The sequence below is a fragment of the Phragmites australis genome, chromosome 3 (assembly GCF_958298935.1).
Source record: "Phragmites australis chromosome 3, lpPhrAust1.1, whole genome shotgun sequence".
Taxonomy (NCBI): domain Eukaryota; kingdom Viridiplantae; phylum Streptophyta; class Magnoliopsida; order Poales; family Poaceae; genus Phragmites; species Phragmites australis.
In genome coordinates, this window is record NC_084923.1 from 7964837 (window position 1) to 7985606 (window position 20770).

Sequence of the window (20770 nt, forward strand, 5' to 3'; positions counted from 1 at the left end):
GCTTAGTCACCCCGTGCAACCATGCGTCTTGTATGGGCAGGACTTGATTTTCCTTCACTAGACTGAGTTGGGCATCATACCAGGAGGCTGAGAGCAACGAGCAGCCAGGGGTCTATCTGTCCCGCTGTTTGGAGGTTCAGGGACCGGCTTAGGCTTAAAAATGGAGGCTGGCCTTCGGAACATGCAGCTCTGGAACTTGGCGTGTCTCGTGGAAAAGCCCGGCAGGAAAGGTGTTTGGAGAGTCTCGGTATGATTCGCTCCTCCGCTTGCAACGGTTGGAGGCTGAGCATATCGTATGGGTAAAGCTGTACAACCTCTGCAGAGTGTAAACCTATTCGAATAGCCGTGTCCACGGTCATGGACATGCAAAGCATTGACCTCACTTGAATAGACTCCGGGTGCGTGCGTCTTGATGTGTGAGTGTGTGGACTAGATGTCCGTGTGATGTGGTTCCTGGCTCGATCCGCCAGAAGCTGTGTGGTACTAGAGGTACACCAGATGTGATAAAAGGGACTGCGGAGTGAGGTATAGCCCCTCCCAGGACTGAAAACCCCCAGATACAACTTGTTACCAGGTCACCTTCTAATACGTTGGGGACTTGAGGTGATACTCAGTACCATTAGAAGATGCCTGCCTTTGTTTCAAAAGCTTTGTTGCGTTTATTTCAAAAGGGTAACAGTGGAGAATATAACTTGATACCTGCATAAAACCTGCTTTACGCTTAAAACTATACCGTAAAGCCTTATCCTTGAAATATCCATTATGCATTTATCAAACCCTTTGAAGTAATATAGGACTTGTTGAGTACCTTCCGTACTCACTCTTGCTGTCATTCAGATGAAGAAGCCGATGCTGACTTCGCCGGAGAAGAAGCCAGAAATGAAGAATAGTATTTAAAGTCGCGTCCGCACCCTCGTTGCTTGTGGCTTGAGCTTTTGTTCCGCTGTGTGCTTTGATGTTCGCTAGGCCAGTTATGTAATATACAGTATGGGTTGTAACCTTTTGTACTCTAAACCATATTAATCATGCACGAAGTTTGACTGTGATATCATTCTGTTGAATTCTGTGCGTATCAGCTACTTGATCCAGGGACTGATACAGGAGGCACAGGGGAACCCGGGAACGGGGTCCTGACATATGGGATAAGGTCTACGTTGGGATGACTCGGGTGAAAAAAATATATTTTTTAATTTTTTTTGTCAAAAATACGAAAATTGTTTATCGGTCATTAATGACGGGTCAAGATTATATTTCGTCACTAATTTTCAGTCAATAGTGACCCGTTATGACCCGTCACTAATGACCTCGTTAGTGATGAGTCAGTCATTAGTGACGTGATAAGAGTGATATGTACATGATCCGACATTAATAATGATTATCACCCATCACTAATAACGTTTTTTCATGTAATAGGTGCACACATGTACAATCTTGAAGCAATATTATCAATTATAGTTGTTTTAGGTAGTCACAATGAGCTACCTACTACTAACTTTTTTTCTAGCATGATACATGTGCACCACCCTGCTTAACGTGGCTTCGCCGTTGCTATTTTACATTGTCTATCAGATAGACAATTTGGACATAATGCATTATATGTATTGTTTCCGGCTTGTTTCTATGTTTTTTTCCTGAAGTCAGGACTCAGGAGGGGAGGCCTCCACCTAAATTTTCATTGAAGCGAATAAAACGATAGTTCTGTTGAATGCAAGCAGAATTAGGAGGGAAATGTGAGGGAATCGGAGGCACGCAGGCTCCTGAAGATTACAATCGCCAAAAGAAAAATTTTGCATCAAATTTACATGTTATTGTCCGCTATGCAACTAGCGATGCAAGTGGCACGGGCCTTGCCGCAAAGCCGCTGGACCGACCCGCATCGTGAGCCCACGTAACGCGCCGCACCGCAGAGCCCACATAACGCGTCGTGGGCTGACGTGGTTGTCCCTCAAGACCCAACAGTGCTGCAATCGCTGCAAGATTGGGGCACAGTGATGGCGCCGCCTTCTCCGCCTCCACCCTTCACCGGCCCATTCATCCCCGTCGTCGTCTCGTTGGCTGCCCCTCATTGGTGGCCTCATCTCCATTCATCGGTGCCTGCATGGTCGGCGCTCCCTTCAACATCGCGCCCTCCGGCGCCACCGTTGCTAGCAACGACGCCAACCTCCGTGGATGCACGACCCATGCCAGATCTGAGCACGGTGGTGGCTTCCCCTAGCGAGGTGGGTCGAGCTAGGAGCTGAGACTCCAGCCGTGGCGTAATTGGGATTAATGGCGCTATGGCGACCGCTCGCGACCGCTTGGTGGATCCCTAGGCCTCGCATCCACCACTGCGCAAGAAATACAATGAGCGGCCTTTAGTGACCCACGATGATACGACTACAGCGACGGGCAGCAAGGCACCGTGCTGCCTTCGCCAGCCCGTGGGTTGACATGTTGAAGCGAACAACCTCCCTGGTCCGCTTCGTCCAGAGGTGCGACAAGATGTTGTGGAAGACAATCCAGACCTTGGTTCACTACTGTGGTCACCGAGGCGACAAGTGGGATGTCCGCTTCAAGCCGTACCGCAGGCGGCAGCTTTTGTCCATCTACACGCTTAAGCTCCCTTGCTCTCTTCTTGGCTTGATGCACTGTCATTTTGGCATGGTGAGTAAGGCTTGAGATGGAGTGTGGCCGACGTAGGACGGGGGTCATCTCGGGCTGGTGTTGCTGTCCTCCAGCGTCGTCGTGGTTCCACTCATCCCAAGTGTGGCTCGATTATTTGCAATTCTCCTAATATTTGTTAGTTCAGTTCTTTTCACTTATGTTCTAATTATGTTCTTTATTGTTTTTTCTCTAACTTTTATGAACTAAACCAGTACGTATAAATGCCAGGCTATAATATATGGTAGTGCAAAGCTACCAGTATGAATGTAGCTGCAGCTGCAGCATACAACGTACAACGGCATCTCGGTGTTTGGTATTGCTGGAATTCATATGAGATATTGCAAGTACTGAAGCATACGGGCTTAGGCAACTGAAGCAGCTCGTGATCGCTTACAACCATGCAACTGAAACAGACCGCCAAAGCTGTCCAACTTAAGCTATCCAACTGAAGCAGCTCGCCATCTTGCGATCGGTGATACCATTGTTGGAGCAGCTCTAAACCATAGCTTGTTTCTATGTTGAGTGGCACTATCGGAAACAAGGGATTGGCACTTTAAAGTATCCGTTGGAATTTTTGATTCGAAATTTTATACTAGTTATTAGGCGCTTAATAAGTAGCACTGTCATAGATCCCTGCAGAACCAACGACGGAACTTGCTACGATGCATGCATGCACGGCTCGCTGCTGCACTGCTGATGGTGATGCTGGTGATGTGCGCCAGAGAATAGCACTGAACCAAAGTATATTATGAGATGAGAACACCATTGCACATGGGAATTGGTGGCCACTCGCGGGCGGAACCCGGTGGAGGTGGTCCATGACGGAGCTGATAATATCATCGGTACTCTGGTTCTTCATGCCATTAAACACTGAGACAAAACTTGACTAATAAGCGACGTCATGGCGGTACACATGCATGTCTGACGAATCAACAATGTCTACAGTCTACGTTATTCACATGTAAAAATGTCTATGTGTGGCTCAAAGTTCATAAGTGGTTCATTCTACTCTCAACTAAGCCTATTTTAGCTTAAGATTCTGAAAAACAGCTAGTAGATGGTGTATTATAAAAAAATAGATGGTAAAATACTTTTAGACTATAGATTTAAAAAACTTTGAATGAGCTGTTCAATAAAATAGACTTTCATAATCAATAAAAAACTGAGAAAACAATTTTTTAGATTTCTACAATCCAATAAGCAGATCTCTACTACTTAAAAAATATATAGTGATACTCGCACCAGTCAGAACGTCATGCCTCCAGTTCTGCAGACTATCCCTAACTTCACAGAACTTACCCACCTCATACTACTCAAGCTCTACTACTCCGCTCGTATGTGTTCCGCTCCCGAAAATCCCGCTCCCGCATTGCGCCTCTGGCTCGCATGTCCGCCTGCCCAGTGCGCTGCGCGCCATGCACGTCGACCGCCTCCCGCAACTTCTGTTTGACACCCGTACACGGACGGGTCCAATGACTTAGTTATAAAAAGTTATGATAAAAAACTGTCTGTTTATTTTCAGTTTTAGATTGTCACGATCCGAGGTCGAAGCAAACCAGCCCTAAATATACAAGTACAATAACCATGTAATTGCGCATGCTGTTTTAGTAATGTATAAAATTTAATCAAAAGATACAGTAAGACTAGCCGATAGTCGCGCAATTGCGCGGCTGTTTTGGTAGCGCGCAACTGCGCAGTCTGTTTTGAGTATATGATATTTGATCAAAGTAACACTAGCCGGTAGCAGAGCAATTGTATAGACTATTTTGATAGTATATAATATTTTGATCAAAAGATATCATAAGACTAGCTGGGAGCCGCATAATTTCACATGTTGTTTTAGCAGTATATAATATTTGGTCAAGAGACAGCGTAAGACTAGCCGGTGATTTATGAGTACCTCTCTCTCCGGGAGCGCCTTGAACACCGCTGACCGCTCGGTCTAGCCGGCGGGTACCGAGGATGGCTTCGGAAGTGGTCTACATGCGCGTCCTTCGTTAACAAATCTGCCTACAACTCCTTCGGGCTGGACTTTTTTCCATGTGCCAAGATCCTGTGGAAGGTGTGGGCGCTAGGCCGATGCAAATCTTCCTGTGGCTTGTGCCCCGCGGCCGCGTCTGGACACCTGACCGCATGCTACGGCGATGCATGGATACACACGAGCTCTGCCCCCTTCTGTGAATCAACATATCTTTTGGCACTGCTCCTACTCACTATATGAGAAAAGAACTTCAGTAATGAATAATAATCGATACTAGTAACGGGTCTTATATTTATTATCTCAAATGCATAACTGATAAGACGTTATTAGTGACAAGTTATGATATATATTATTTATGAGATCATAGGTGATGTATCATAACAATAATTCATCATTTATGACTGATAAACATTTTTATGATTTTTTAATATGAAAAAATAAAATAAAATTCACTCGAACCATGTCAACACTAAGACTCATCGCATATGCTCCCCAAGTTACATAATTTTTCAAATGGTTTTTCAGTTTGCACTCCGTGAGACTCGAATCTACGACCTCCTCTTATGCACGTAGCTTCTTTACCACCTCACCTATCATATAGTTGTGATAAACATCGGAGATTAAATGCTTATTAGTGACAAGTAAAGATTGGTCTCATCGAGATTGGTCTTTTAGTCTCTACTCCTATTTCATTCATAACCCGTCACAAATAAAGTTATTGGTGCTGCACGAGAAAAATAAAGGAAAAATATCATCATTAGTGATAGATTATAGCTTGATCCATCACTAATAACTGATTTAGAACAATTTATTACTAATAAGTTAGTTATTAGTGACGAATCACCTAATCTACGATGACTTATCGTTATTATTATTATTATTATTATTAGTTACAGATTATATTATAATTTATTATTAATTTTATATCTATTTTATCTATTTTTTATATAGTGACTGGTCTTCATTCAGGGCCTCGACAGATTATTCATCCTCCTAACCTGGCGTCTTTGGATGGAACACAACAGCCTTACGTTCGACTCCCGGCTGTCCACCATCTAGGCGCTCTTCGGCTCAACCAGCCACGACGAGGCCAAGCAATAGAAGCAGGCGCGTGCCCGACATCTGGCAAGTCTTTGGTCGGACTAATACGAGCCTCGGCGGCGTTGTTTGGTTTATACTTTTCATGTAATATTGCCCTGTGTTTCCTCATTTCCTTTTCCTTTCGGCTGCACCGCTCGGTGTTAGCGTCGTTTGTAAAAAAAACTTATACTTCTTTACATTTCTTCTATAAAATTGACACGAAAAGCTTTGGCGTGTTCAAAAAATAAACTTAAGACTAGCCGGTAGGCGTATGCTATTTTAGGAGTACATAATATTTGATAAAGACAATGTAAAACTAACTGGTCGCCGAGCAATTGCGCATGCTATTTTGATAGTATGTAATATTTGATAAAAGAATCATAGGACTAGCGGGTAGCTGAGTAATTGCACATGCTGTTTTTTAGTGTGTGTGTATATATATATATAGAGAGAGAGCACATGACTAACGCACACTACACTTCTACAACACACATGCATGCACGTCTCGGAGGTAAACCCACTTGGAATAAATCCAGGTGGTTGGTGAGGCATGCAGGTTGATCCAAGGTTGGCCTTGGCTTTTTCGTGGCCCCGGGGATGAAACTACATTGGGCCTCATCGAATAAGAACATGATAGTACTTATATTTCAATTGTAAACATAGTATTTGGCGCATTAAAAAGTTGTTACTGGTAAACACATAGTACACGTACATCACAAAGACAACATTCATTGGTGACAACGACACTACATTAAGAGGTCAAAATCATAGCATATTGACTACTAAGGAAAACACTTTCTAAAAACATTGCATCAACCAAAGTCTGATAAGGGAAACTGGTTGTTCATCGACACTATTAGTTTCTACAGTAGGCAAATTAACTAATTTTTCATGATCACTCAAATTATTATCATCCTTATTGATGCCAATGATGTCTTCTAAATTCTCATTAGTTTGTTCTACAACAACTATGGCCAACTCCTCAATATTCCTAGATGGTCCAGCATTAATCTTAAAATTTTTGTAAGTGGCTCTTTTCTATGATTCTATTAACTCATCTACTCGCACCAGTAGAAAAATAGTGTGAAGCTATAATCGAGTCAGGATAAACTAAAGCAAAATTTACCAATTGTCATGAACAGCTTGCAAGACTTTGTAACCTTAATCCCCCTTCTATGTAACCGTTGAATTCTCTCTCAACTCATTAACCCTAACGGAAATCTTTGTAACCAAATGGAAGGAACACCTTGGGAAGGAGGTGAAGTAGGCGTCATCGTTTGGGGAGAAGAGGAGGGGAGGGGAATGGGCGAAAGGGCGATCAAGATCAGGATTCAACTGACAGGACATTTCAATGCTTGGTTTGGAAGGATAGATGAGAGCAAATTAGGTAGCTTAATTGTGGGGCTGACTGGTTATAGTTGCATACGCTGGACTTCTAGTATGGTTTTTGAGTGCCGAGCGGGCTCAATACTTTGTTGGTTCCTGGCTTCGCCCTTAGTCCATGTACTATATGTAAATCTAGTTGGGGGTCCTAAATTTTTGGGGGCTAGAATGCCTTGCCTCATGGCCAGCCTTGGGTGGATCTTGGATCCAACTTGAACGTATTGAGCGAAACCCTGTTGCTCAAACCACCAAGCTCAGCTCGGTCCTCACACATGCTATTTTAGTAGTACATAATACTTAATCAAGAAACAACTTAAGTCCAGCCGGTAGGTACATGTTATTTTAGTAGTACTCTATCCGTTGAAAAATATAAGATGTATTTTATTTTAAAAAGGCAACGTAAAGTAGCTAGTGGGCGAGGAATTATGGTGCAATTTTGGTAGTATGCTGTGAAATCACAGAGGCGGGTGGAGTGGACGTCCAAACCGTAGGGGCCTGCGCAGGCAAACGTCCGTTGCCGTCTGCCGTCAGCGCGTAGCCTCGTCTGCCAGAGTTTGTGACTTGAACGGCACCCCGCCCGGCTTATAATACTCTCTCCTCCTCTCGCCACCACTCCACTCTCAGTTCTCTCACCACACCACTCCGCCGTTCACACTTCCCTTTTCTCCTCCCCCTCCCCTCTTCCTCCTCGTGAAGGCTGCTGCCATGGCCGTGAACAAGGTGGACGCCAAGGAGAGGGAGAAGACCGAGGCCGTCCGCAAGTTGCTGCGCAAGCAGGCCCCGCTCTCCGCCAAGCAGGTGCACGCGCGACTTCCTTGCAAGGAACAGCATTTTCATGCCGTGTCCATGCATGGTGCATACATCTCTGTGCTTGACTGTTTGTTTAAGCTTTTCTCCTGGTGCTGATGGCGAGCAGGCGCAGTACTGCAACGACGCGTGCGTGGAGCGGTTCCTGCGGTCGCGGGGGGATAGCGTGAAGAAGGCGGCGAAGCACCTGAGGACCGTCCTGTCATGGAGGGAGACCGTCGGAGCTGGTACGCGCAGCTTCCATTCCTCTCGCTCCTAATTTGCTGAGGCTTTCGTCTCAGGCCCTTCTTTTTTTTTTTTTCAAAATCTGTGGTTGTTGGGACGTGAACAAATGGAAGCTACTCATTAATGCTGCTCTGCTCTGTTCGAAATCTGCATGTTCTTACACCGATACCTACGGCACAGTGCATTTTAGTCAAGTCACTGTGCGCTCGTCGAATTTATTGCGCTGCCGATTTGGTTCATTCCTGGTATTTTCAAGCAAGTACAGTCTGCAACAGTGCAATACTTGTTGCTATTATGTTCGAATGATTGATTATCCGTGAAGGGCTAACGGAGCTGCCTTTCTCTGGGGTAAGCAGATCACATCATGGCCGACGAGTTCTCCGCGGAGCTCGCCGATGGCGTGGCCTTCGTCGCCGGCCACGACGACGACGGCCGCCCAGTTGTGGTACGCTTACACATGGACCTTTCTAGTTATACAGGCAAGCTGGGCTCTGACTGGAATTTATTTGTTTCTCTCTGCAGGTGTTCCGAATCAAGCAGGACTACCCCAAGTTCCACTCCCAGAAATCGTAAGAACTGGCACTCATTTAAACACTGCCTACTTTCCTGTTTCTTTCGTTCTCCCTGCTTGAACCCAAGAACGCGTCGATGCTTGAACTTCCTTCTTACTAGGTTCGTGCGCCTGCTGGTGTTCACTCTGGAGGTGGCCGTCGCATGCATGTCCCGCTTCGTGGACCAGTTCGTCCTCCTCTTCGATGCAAGTAAGCCACCGATCCTTCTCAATGCAGAACGAATACAAAATACCAGCGTACGCAGGCGCGCTACGCTCCATTCCTTCTTGGTAGTATTTGTCCTCTACTCCAGAAATGAAAGAAAAATCAGTCAAGAAGCAGCATTCGTTTTCGACATTGCCTTGCGAGAGCCAGGCACTCAGTCAGTGCGCAGCGGTCTAGTACCAGTACGGCATCCACCGGTCAGACGCGCACATGCGGCTGGCTCGGTGAAGCCTCTGCTCAGACCCGACCCCGTCGCACCAACTGCTGCATCGGTTCTGCGCCTGCGCTCGCCGTCCCCCGCGCCCCCGGGTCCGGTCGGGTCGCGTTGCCGTGCCACTGCTGTTGCTTCCGCGCATGGTCCCTCGGCCTTGTCCGAACGAACGCTTTTAGTTTAGCCTTGCACGCTGCATGCACATTGCACAGGCACCGGCGCACTGCTACACAGTAGCAGGCACGGCCGCCGCTTTTGGGGGAGGCCGTCCTCCTCGGCTGCTTGCTTCCCGCCGGTGCGGTTTGAAACGAGTAGAAGTAAGAAAAATGATTGATTTCGCTGCGGGAAAGCGCGAGCCGTAGAATCTGCAGGGATGCAGGAAAGGGTTGGAGTTGGTCGTTGACAGATTGACGAGACGAGACGAATCTTTTTTGTGGTGCAGGCTTTTTCCGGTCGGCGTCAGCTTTCCTCAACCTGCTCATGGGCACGCTCAAGATCGTCGGCGACTATTACCCCGGCCGCCTCCACCGCGCCTTCGTCATCGACCCGCCCTCACTCTTCTCCGTCCTTTGGAAGGTACGCGTCGTCGGCCGTGTCGTTTCTCTTTGCAGCAATTGGCAAGCCAAGAAACGTGGCGATCAACGTGCACGCTGCTGTGTGCAGGGAGTGAGGCCGTTCGTGGAGCTGGCGCCGGCGACGGCGGTGGTGTGCTCGCTGGACTTCGATGACTCGCTGGAGGACGCATCGTTCATGGCGTATCCGCGGACGGCGTCGCTGCGGTTCGAGCCGGCGGCGGCGGCGGCGGTCGTGGGTAAGGCGGGCGTGGGCTCGGCCTCGTCGCGGTTCTCCGTCATCCCCACCGACAACCCCATCAAGCCGTGGTACCTCTCCACCATCCCGGCCTCGGTGGGCTCGCGCTGCGTGGTGCCGACCTCCAGCAGCCCGTCGCTCGTCGGCGCTTCCCCGCTCTCCGCGCGCTCCTTCTCCTTCGCCTCGCCCGCCGCGCTGCGCTCGACGGCGGCCACGCCGCCTCCGTTCCAGCGAGGCGGCGTGCCGCTGACGCTGTCCTCCGCCGCCAAGGGACAGAAGACACCGCCACCGCCGATGCCGCAGCAGTTCCCGCGGACGCCGCGGCCGTCGTTCCTGCAGTCGCCGTCGATGCTGTTCGCGTTCCGGAAGGACGGGCAAGCCAGCCGCGGCGAGCGCGAGCGCGAGTCCTTCCTCCCGTTCCTGCGCTTCTACCGCCGACCCTACGACGAGATATCCTACCGCGCCAAGATGCGTCCCCCGCTCGGCGGCCTCATATCCATCGTTAGCGAGAAGTTCAAGCAGAAGCCGGTGCAGCAGCCGCTGCGCCGACACGCGGGACTGCACCCGCAGCAGCAGCAGCACCATCACCACCACCATCAGCAGCAGCAGCAGAGGATCTGATCTGGTTCTGCATGAATCAGTCCAGGCGACTAGAGAATTTTCTCCATACAACATAATCCGATGCTATATTATGCTAAGTTAATCTTTTGCCAACTTTTCCCCCAGTACTTAGTGCGTAGTATGATATTCCTTGAACCCGTGTACAATAACAGCCCTGAAAATGTGATTAAAATCGACCCCTTTCTGCACCAGCCACTTGCCTCTCTGTGATTGATTGTTGTTTGATCAATTCAGCATGTGCTTGGCCCGAACTGAGATTTTAAAATACAAAAACTTTTGACAATATCATACGACAGCAAGAGCTTGGACTCGTTTCAAACACGCGACAATGTCATACGACAGCACGAGTCCACGGCCTACCACACAGTTCGAGGTAGTAGCCAGCAAGGCTCCATGCACGATGATGCATGATCAGTTAGGCGTCTGAGGTCACGTAAGTACCGTTGAAAATTTTCAAACGCTGAGAGGAGGAGGAAGAAGAAAGTGGCTTGGAGAGTGACGACGATTTTTTCCTTTTCGATCTTTTGCTGTAACCCTGTCGGGCACTCCGTAAACCGCCCAAAGCATGCATTAGCGAGCTTTACTTACTGAGAGCAGGTAGTATTACGTGGACCCTACACACATACGGTTCCAACGCCTTTTGATTCTCTCCTTGAATTTTCTGTATAAGTTGGTTTTACTTTGAGATGATCAGGGTTGACACTTTGTGCTTTCCAACGAGAGCTTACAAAAAGCAAAGCGCTTGATGACGGAATTGGATGAAATGCATCATTTCTTCCCTTTGAATATAAACTTAAATTTGAACTAGCAAGCACGTCGCAAGCCTGCGTCTTTTTTCCTCGAGTTCGGGTAAAGCGAGGCAAAGCAGTACAGGGTGCATGCGATGCAATCCTCTTTTGCGACGAGAAATCCTGCTAAAACAATCGATCGACTGCGACAGTGATGCAGTTGCTTTCATTAATCCAGATGCAGGATCTGCTTCGTGTGGGCCTCGATCCTCTTTGGTTTTGTCCGAGAATGATCGCTGCTCCATTTGCGCAGACCATCTTTAACCGCATTCTCTCTCTCTTTCTTTTTTTTTTTCTGATTCTCTTCTTTATTCTCATACTTTTATTTTTTTCTCATCTTCAACAATCTACTTTTAAATGAATTCACGAAGAGAAATGAGAGAGATTACTAAGGTGAAGAGCATGGAAGAGAGAATCGCTTCTGAAAGAAATTATGAAGGGAATCTATTAGAACGTTGAAGAGAACAAGAATCCATTCGCGAAATAAATATGAATCGCGCAGAGAAAAAAAAGCAAAATAATCCCATCTTTTCACATGAATTACATCTCCTTTAACTTTGTTGTGGGCGGCTTGCTGGAAATCCAAAGTATTATACGCCTGCTCTAAAATGTTTTTGGATATCATGCGTGCAGTTAGCAAGATATACTTAGTACTCCCTCTGTATTTTTGTATATGACGTTGTAATTGTGAGTAGAATGAGTTTTAATATGACACTGTAGTTTTGAGGAAACGCTGTCTTTCATTTTGGCCCTTTGTAGTTCTCCTGCTCAAGACCCAGCGCTCTACCCCAATAGCGGCGCTCTCCCTCGATGGCGACAGCTCTCCCTGGGCAGTGGCACTCTCCCTCAAAGGCGATAGCTCTCCTCGAGTAGGACCTCTCCTGCCGCACCCTCTTTCGTGCCGTCTTCATCGATCCGTGCCAAGAACCGCTCCGGACCTTGCGATTTGGGGAGATCCGGTGCTGACTCTAAGTCTGTGATTTTTCCAGGAATCGATTTGGGGAGATTCAGTGCTATGTATACTCATGAAATCGATTTTTCTACGGTGGAGGCGACTTCTCTGCCGGATGCGGCCGAGGTCGCGCCGATGAGGGAGATGAGTGCGGGCTTGGCCTAGAACATGGAGCTGCGGAGGAGCTTGAGGAGGCGCGGGAGGAGCGCCTGGAGGTACGTGGTGAGGTCGTTGAGGCCTCGATTGCCACCACGATGGCAAGAGCGGCAGCCAACTACGCGCATTGGTCCTGCTCATGGAGTAGCGCATCGGCTAGCGGCCTCAGCGCCGAGGGCGGGGACAATGCAGTGGCGTCCAGTCGGTGGGCCGCTAGTCGAAGACTGTGACCACGAACCCCGGCAGCTCGTCGGTGTTCAGCCCATGCATGATCTTATTTAGCTCCGCGGCCGCCATCGGCTTCGTATCCCTGTCCGATTTTGAGCAACGAGGTCCAGCCAATGCCGATTGTCGGTGCCAGCCCACACCAACAAAAGAAGAAATCAGTTGTGGTCAGGCTCTCAACTGTTAGAAGGTTACTAGTCCATTCTTGATATGTCAATGTTCAGGTCCGAGGGGAGAGCTTCTTCAAGTAACAAGTGGGTGATATTGTTGTGAACATATTGCTTGCATGTCTATGATAAACCCTTGTGTGGCTCTACTGCAAAGACATATATACTTACACAAGGAAATGAGAAGATATGTATGCCTGCAGAAGGAAGATAAACCATATTGTGCAGCACCTCTTGCTTCCGTCTCTGAAGCACATGAATTTTGGATGTGTAGTGAACAAACTGAAGAGTAAATATCTACACAGATGATAATATTGAATACATGTTGGAGTTTGAACATTGTTATTGAAATGCTGACCATGTACAATCTTGTTTAGAATGAATGGCACAAAAAAAAATGGAGAACTTTTGTACTCCTGAATTCCTTTGCTTCTTCCATTTTGCTAGTGACTAGGCTCAGGAGAAGCATACAGAAACACAATAAAATAATTTGAACACTTGTTGCCCATGTTTTTAACATGCATTTGGCGAAGTATTGCAATATCCTCAACAATAGCAACAACCTGCCCAATGGGGATCTTAAAATTGGCATGCTCGCACAGAAGGACATCCTCTTCTTGTTCCATTGTCCTCCCGCTTCTTGAACATTCAGCCCTCCATGCGCAACCCTACAGGAGGTCAATTGAAATATGGGCTAAAATGTATTGGTACATGTATTAGAAAATTTAAATAAACTGTCAAAAGTTCACAGTAATTGGCATCTTGAGTTCACATGTACTAGAATTAAAAAATAAATTGAGCAAAATAATCTGTGAGGATATGTATGTATGCTGCTACCAGAGGTTATACAAAAAACAGAGGATATTTTAGATTTAAAAGGTATCAAATAGAATGTACTAGAGCCTATAGGTGATGGATACAAATGATAGAGCTACCCTACAATCACACACAAACAATCACCATATATAATTACCACATGTAAATTCAGGTGGAAACATAATTACTCCAGAAAATGATGTTTCAAATCATGGAGGAATTCAGTGGAAATCATGTGCAAAGAAACAATATGAAAAACCTTAATTTAGTCTGCATTTTAATACTTTAAACAATAGATGATAATAGAGTAGAAACACAAATTTCACATATGGGAGACACTAACTGTAGGACTCCAAGCGATGACACAAAACAAAATGAACTGCCTAGTAACTCTGTCTTGCCTTAAATTGTAGGTGCATTGGACTCAAGAATTCATAATAACGCCACTACCTTCCCCAGTAATTTTGGTGGCCAGGAGATTGCAGAATCAGGTAGTGCCAACCCAACGTTACAGAATGCTAGACTTGAGTTAGATTCAATCAAGAATTTTCGGTAGTGTTCTGCATACATTGAAGCAAAGGGAAAGAGTTGGGTAACAACCACAATTCACAAGCAATGATTTTCATGTCAAGAACCTCATCCACAATTGTTCATTACAAGATCAAGATTACCGTGGAACTTATTTAGCACAACTTGGCAGACAGAGGGAGACAAACGGATTGGGGATGACTACCTGTGCTTGTGCTTTTCCTCACTTTAGGGAAATCCTAGGCGTCGCTCCTCGCTTTGGGCCCAATCAGTGCCAGTGCAGCGGTGGGGGCGCCCTCCTCGCCGTCGTTGACCACGCCACGCTCGTGCTCCCAGACCTCCAGCGGCATGTGCCCAGGGAGTTACACCGCGTCCATCACCGCACCAGCATGCCACCCTGCCCCGCCTTGATCCACAGCCACACCGCTGCGGTCGACGTCGACCCGTTGTGTGGCTGTCACAGGAATCCCTGCATGACAGCACACGACGCACGGGGATGTGGATGGAAGTCGAGGGGGTTCGTGGATGGAGGCGTGAGTCGTGTGGCGGCGGGGCATGGCGGGGTGGAGCGCAGGGTGGCGGTGAGGCGCGGCGGGATGGAGGTGCGAGTCGTGCGGTGAAATCTTCACGGAAATGGAGGGCACAAGAGTCAATCCACACTTTCTTCAAACTTGTCTTAAACATCATAAAAAAAAAATTTATAGAGGGAGTACCACATATCAGAATGTACCAATGTGATGTGCATTGTGCAGTATCCACATGGACCAGTGTGTACAACTCATCTTTCCATACAATGAGCTAAACCAATGCGTCCCAACCATTTGACGTGTTAACGAACACTCTAAGTATGTTTACCTTGATTACTTATAAAGGCTCTCAGAAGGTTAAAAAGAGAATTGATCTACTCCGTGATTGACTCAATCTTGGTAACTACACTGGTAGCGCGCGCGCGCACACACACACACAAAAAAACCCCGAAACGATGGCAATTTTGACTGCTTGTTCTTTCTTTTCAAGCATGAGTAGGAATGCCTGTTGCTTTTGTTGGAGTAGGTTTGTATTGAATTATTTTACAGCAGTACCATATACGTGACTTTTCATGAACTGTAATGCAGATAAACCACCCCTTTGCTAGCTTCTCGTAGCTCCACGTACGTACGTTTGGACGAGGTGTGCGTGTACTTTGGCTCGATCACTCGTGGGCAAAGGGAAACAAAATGCAAGCCGAATGGATACGTGAAGTCACGGGCGATCCCAGTCCCTTGGGGCCTCATGGCACGACGCTACGATCGGTCGTACCAGGCTACAGACCACGGACCACAGAAACGGTCGGTCTGCCTCCTCGGCGCATCGGAGGGAGGACACACGCCCTGTAACAGCGGTGTCGCCACGGCAAGCACACGCACGGACGCACAGGCGAGAGGACATGCAAAAATAATGCCCCCGCCCAGTCGCCCACGGATGCTGCCGGGCGCGCTCGCCGTAGCTCGCACGCAGTCGACCGCGACCGCCCGCACGGCCGTTCCCCAGCCGTTTTCCAGGCATCGCGACTCGGGACGCGTTTCTTTACTCGTATCAAGCGAGCCAGCCAGCCAGCGTAGGTACGTTGGCATCAGTTCGATGCCTGGTTTTGGTGCGTCAGTTCGTGACTTCGTTCACTCGCGCGCGCAGTGGTCATCTCGATCTCACAAAAGTCCACGAGCCGCGTCTCCGTGGCGGCATCGGCCGGGCGCGCGGGGAGCCGAGCCGCGCGGGCGGTGTCCGTAGCCGGCGTCGCGGCCCACGGCATCCCGCTGCGCCCGCCCGGCGCCAAACGGGAAGGCTCCAAGGCCCTTCTCCGATCCTCTCGGGCACACTCGACCGGTCCCGTTTCGCGCACAGTTTGATGCCGACGGGCGCGCGCGTCCCGCCGAGACGACGTGCATCGTTGTTTGGGCACGCTTTGGTCGAACGGGGCTGGCACGGCTCGCGCCTGGCGCCTTCCCTCGTGTCCGTTTCCCGTCGAGGCATTTTTTGCTAGGGCTGACCTTGGCATCAGTATCAACGGAGGCTAAACTTGCAAGCCGTATTGACGTTGTCTGCTCTCTTGTTCTTGTCTGCTCCTCCCTTGCGAAGTTGCAGTGTTCAGAGTGTCTTGGGACTGTAATCTCATTGTTCGCAAGGATCACCGGCCGGCTGTTGCTGAGGAGGACGTCATACTGTCAAGTGATAGATTCTTGTGGAGCAAGGAGGTTGATTGAAAAGAGGGTGGATAAGCATTTTTAAATCACTCAGAACCGGGATCTAGCAGCAGTTTGAAGTAAAGAAAAATAGGGTGGGAGTAAAGCAGACGGTTGCAGATGCGCAGACAGTGCAGTACGGGAATAATTTCCGATACAATAAGATGATTCCATGTTCAGATTTGTCATCATAGTGTGTTTGCTTGGTTACCTTGTGGAAGCAGAGTAAATGCGAGACAACACTACCAGTTGTAGAGCTTGCCATTTGACCATGGCACAAATTAGATGGCCATTTTAGAACTATGAGTATGTACTCACAAAAAGCTGACCTGTTCTAAAAGAAAAGACATTGCTTATGTACAAATCCAAAAGCGGCACCCATTATAGGGTATAGGCTTAGAGTATCTCCAATCGAACTCTCTTCCCACCCATATCTTATATTTGAGGGAAAAACGATGAAAATCAGTCTTCAACCGACCCTCTATCCGGCCCCTTTTCTTTGAGGAGCTCTCAAATCTCCTCCCTCACCCTCTACATCTAGGGGCTCCTCATCCAGCCTCTCATCCGGCCCCTCACATGCGCCACTGCGCCCGCGCACAGCCCCTCCCATGCTGCCGCACTGCCCCGCACCTGCCCACCCGCGCTTCCCCGCACCCGCTCGCCCGCCCACGCTGCGCCGTCACCCCCTCACCCGCCCACTCGTGCCGTGAAGGCGTGGAGAGAGGGAGCTCGAGGAGAGAGAGGTCGGGAAGAGAGAAAGAGCAAGGAGAGAGAGGAAGCTCTGACCAACGTCGGGAGAGAGGCTATGGAGAGAGGGGAGAGAGGGGGAGAGAGAGTTACCAGATATTAATAAAATAAAGATGATTTGAATATAGAGAGTCAAATATGAAAGGCCGGTTGGAACGCGTTGAGAAATAGGAAATGAAATCTGGATGAGGAGTCCCTAGATAAGAGAAATAGGAGGTCAAATATAAGTAGTCGATTGGAGATGCTCTTATAGCTTGCCCTAAAAAAGGCTTATAGCTACAGATAACCAGTGACACCATTGTTGTGGACAGGCAGATGTCAATACAAGGTTTTACTAGCATTTTCCACTTATTCAGATCGTAAGATTATTGTAGAAATAGCTGAAGACAGCAAGGACACTAAAATGTTTAGTCTTGAAATGGCCCAGAACAACGAGCATCATTTCTATGTCTCCGCACAAACATACTGCATATACCACGACAAATTCCTTGGCCTTCTTTTTGGTGGACCTTGGATGTTATTTGCTAAACTGCAGACTGAATTCCAATGATACCTGCAAGTGTATTTGTAAGGGCCATCGAAATATCAGAGCTATCATTTATGCAAAGTAAACCAGTTTCTATTTTTTGCACAATCTGTGTATGTACACTTCTGGTATAAACATTCTGTTAGGCTCGCTTAGAAAAAAAAACTACTAGGCTCTTTCCTATAGTTTGAAACACTAAAAAAGGGCATGTCATTTACCACATCCAATTCTAGCTCCTGCATTTCCTGTTGATTTACTGAGTTCATGGCCACCTTCAAAATATTAAAGAACATAGTCAGGAGGAGCAGTTAAAAAATGAGGATGCCTCACACTAGAACAATTGTTCAGGAATCTGAAGTATGCCGATTATTACAAAATGTGGAAGGGAAGCAAGGAACAAAATACTTCAATGTTTGACCTGCAGCAGCACGATGAGCTGTTGAACATAGTATGAAGAAAACCACTCATACTTATTTAATAAAATGAGTGTAAAACTAGGGTCAAATAGCATGCAAGATTTTCTCTCTTTTTTCCATTTCTAGCGTCCAAATTATATTTGTAGCAATTGAACCTGTACTAGTACACATAAGCATTCAACGTCCAACATATAATTATATGACAATCTTGGAAATGATTTATCGAAAATTGCGCCATCATGAATGCCTTTCTTCAGCCAATTTCATCATCTGACTGCTACTGCAAATGAGCCATCAATGGAGGGCAGGATCTCATGAAGCCAATTTTATGTACACAACAGAAAGAGATCTTAAAATATCGACTAGTAATTCATGGTTTCTAAGTGTTACATGGCATAGCACATGGTATGGTACTGCTGTAATGTGGCGCTACCCTTGCATAGTGAATTACGCCCTACTGCAGCCATAGCAGTCATGAAATGAATGAGATGATATGCTCGAGGAACAACATGATGATACTGGTTTTACAAGTGTTGCATAGCCTAGCACATAGTATGGTAGTGCTGTAAGTGGGACTACCGTTGCATACGCCCAACTTGCTACTGTAGTCATAGCAGCCATGAAATGAATGAGATAATATTCTCGAGGAACAACAAGATGGGATTGGTATCAATTGGCAGTAACATCTCCATTGAGCAAGTGGCAATGCCAGTTATTCTATCTAAATCCCACACTGAATAAAATATTTCCGGAAAGACGAGGCCCCATCTGCATCAATGATGAACATATAGGTACAGAAGGGGGCACATTTTCAATTTCGTAAGAACTATAATAAAATTGCAGTGGTGATACAAACATGCTTACCCCTCCCTAGATCATCAGCATCAGCATGAACTACAACTGCCCTTCCCAATATGGAATGAGGCCCACTCAGTGAAATCTTCAGAGAGCAGCAGAGACAGATTAGCAGCTGATCAACATTAACAAGGTCATATTTACATCCTTCAAGACAATCGAACCTGTAAGTCCTTTATGAACACTTCTGCAACTCCTGAAATAAGTATGCAAAGCATTATTAGGAGACATGGATTATTTCATAAACAAACATCTCCCCTAGTGATGACAGGACCTTATAGCAGGCATAGTACTAACCATCTTTGTTGGCTACTATGTTTCCCAGATCACCAACATGTCGCTCATCATCAAATGGTGCTCCATGGGGCTTATTATGAGGGTTAAAATGAGGTCCTATGAAGCAAATATATCTGTCAATACAACATAAGAATGACGGATACCAGCCCATAAATAACACAATCCAGTGTGATGCACTAAGGCACATACTTCAAAAGAAACTATATGAAGCTAACTTTTCTTCCTGAAAAGGTATTTTTAAAATACAGTGTTTGCGAGAAGCAATTCTATATTCCGTTATCACAGTAGATGCCACAAAATGATAAAATCCTTCTACTAAGTAAAGATGTAATATTTGGCACCTAGTTGCAGTAGCCATTAGTCTGATAGTATAATTATGAAAAAAGGATGATACTATAATGGAAATTGTTCCATAGCAAATATCGCACTTCAACAATTCTCTGCTAGCTCACTGCCAGTATACTGCAAAGCAATCACTGTTCATTTCGTCAACAGCTGCTGAAGTAGTTCCATTCACTAGCAAAGGTGAAGTTTGCAACAGGCCAGATGAAGGTATCGTAAGACCTCTGCTGGAGATATAGCATTTTATATAGCAACACATATCTATAGAACCTGGCATGTATGGCTGGCTCTTCCCTGCTCAATTGAATAGGTTCACGAAATTCTAATCCCCACTTCCTATCTGAATGGATTAGCCAAGTCACTCAAACGTTTCACCAGCGTCGTGATTCCCTGTATTATCTACTCTCCCTAATTCGACAGCACCAGTCAGTCAGTCACAACTTACAAACAAGCAACCGTGGTGGGCAAAGACGGCGACGCACCGGTGGAGTTGCAGCCGTTGGTAGTGTCGCCGAAGGCGTGGATGTGGAATCCGTGGGGGCCTGGAGCGAGGCCCGTGACCTTCCCCCTCACCTCCGTGTACCCTAGCGCGCACACAATAGAGAGCAAGCACTATCAACGGGAAGAGGTGAGCCAGGACCGTACAGAACGCAGGGGTCGAGAGAGGGGTACCGGTGGCGGGGTCCTGGAAGAATTGGAGGGCGCCAGCGACCACGCTGTTGGCGCCGCCGCCGATGAGGGCGACGCCCTTGAGCCCGCCGGCTTTTCCTGCCATTTTCTGCGTCTCCCTTCGCCGTGTCGCCTCCGTGCTTCTTCGGCTTCGGCTCCTTTCTGCCCACTGAAAAAACCAGGATGTGAGACCCGGTACGGTCCATTCGCGGATAATTTTTGCCGTCCTGTCCGACCCATAAATATGTATCGCGGATAATAATCGCGATCCGGCCATCTAGAAAAATGGATTAATAATCGCGAGCTGGCTAACCGATAAATTGATGCTTTTCTTTTATTTTTTTCAAATCTAATAATTTATGACCTGAAATTTCTGTGACATCTAGAAGATAGCATTCTCTATGCTATTTTTTAATAATTATTTATATAGTATTTGAATTTTAAGATAATAAAATGTTGTTATTTATTTTTTTAGCATATCGTCCGTTAAAAGATCGATAACCGCATATTATTTTTTCAAACCAGCATCT

The 20770-nt window shown here is 46.9% G+C and overlaps 2 protein-coding genes across 3 annotated transcripts; one reads left to right on the top strand and one right to left on the bottom strand.

The window, feature by feature from the left end:
• Positions 1 to 7708: 7708 nt before the first annotated feature.
• On the top strand, positions 7709 to 10725 carry LOC133911919 (uncharacterized). Its single transcript, XM_062354398.1, has 7 exons — positions 7709 to 7885; positions 8004 to 8121; positions 8476 to 8564; positions 8642 to 8688; positions 8792 to 8880; positions 9549 to 9682; positions 9770 to 10725. Exons 1-7 carry the CDS (start codon positions 7793 to 7795, stop codon positions 10535 to 10537), a joined length of 1338 nt encoding a protein of 445 aa, XP_062210382.1. The 5' UTR covers positions 7709 to 7792; the 3' UTR covers positions 10538 to 10725.
• A 6726-nt stretch (positions 10726 to 17451) lies between these two features.
• Positions 17452 to 20457, bottom strand: LOC133911921 (superoxide dismutase [Cu-Zn] 2-like). 2 transcript variants are annotated; one of them, XM_062354401.1, is made up of 7 exons: positions 20244 to 20456; positions 20054 to 20155; positions 19230 to 19325; positions 19097 to 19128; positions 18942 to 19017; positions 17880 to 17933; positions 17452 to 17688 (listed from the first exon to the last, which is right to left on the bottom strand). In XM_062354401.1, exons 1-7 carry the CDS (start codon positions 20344 to 20346, stop codon positions 17660 to 17662), a joined length of 492 nt encoding a protein of 163 aa, XP_062210385.1. In that variant the 5' UTR covers positions 20347 to 20456; the 3' UTR covers positions 17452 to 17659. The 2 variants fall into 2 exon arrangements, with proteins under 2 accessions (XP_062210385.1, XP_062210386.1); XM_062354402.1 differs by lacking the exons at positions 17452 to 17688; positions 17880 to 17933 and adding an exon at positions 17955 to 18845 and having other exon boundaries at positions 20244 to 20457.
• Positions 20458 to 20770: the final 313 nt, after the last annotated feature.

Bases quoted from the DNA above. Each gene is read 5' to 3' on its own strand.
- LOC133911921 (XM_062354401.1), bottom strand. From the start codon at position 20,346: ATGGCAGGAAAAGCCGGCGGGCTCAAGGGCGTCGCCCTCATCGGCGGC. The intron at 17,934-18,941 runs GTAAGCATGTTT...AATATTTTGAAG, and splicing joins TGCTGATGATCTAGGGAGGG to GTGGCCATGAACTCAGTAAA. The intron at 17,689-17,879 runs GTAAATGACATG...ATACACTTGCAG, and splicing joins AGGAGCTAGAATTGGATGTG to GTATCATTGGAATTCAGTCT.
- LOC133911919 (XM_062354398.1), top strand. From the start codon at position 7,793: ATGGCCGTGAACAAGGTGGACGCCAAGGAGAGGGAGAAGACCGAGGCC. The intron at 8,122-8,475 runs GTACGCGCAGCT...TGGGGTAAGCAG, and splicing joins GAGGGAGACCGTCGGAGCTG to ATCACATCATGGCCGACGAG. The intron at 8,565-8,641 runs GTACGCTTACAC...TTCTCTCTGCAG, and splicing joins ACGACGGCCGCCCAGTTGTG to GTGTTCCGAATCAAGCAGGA.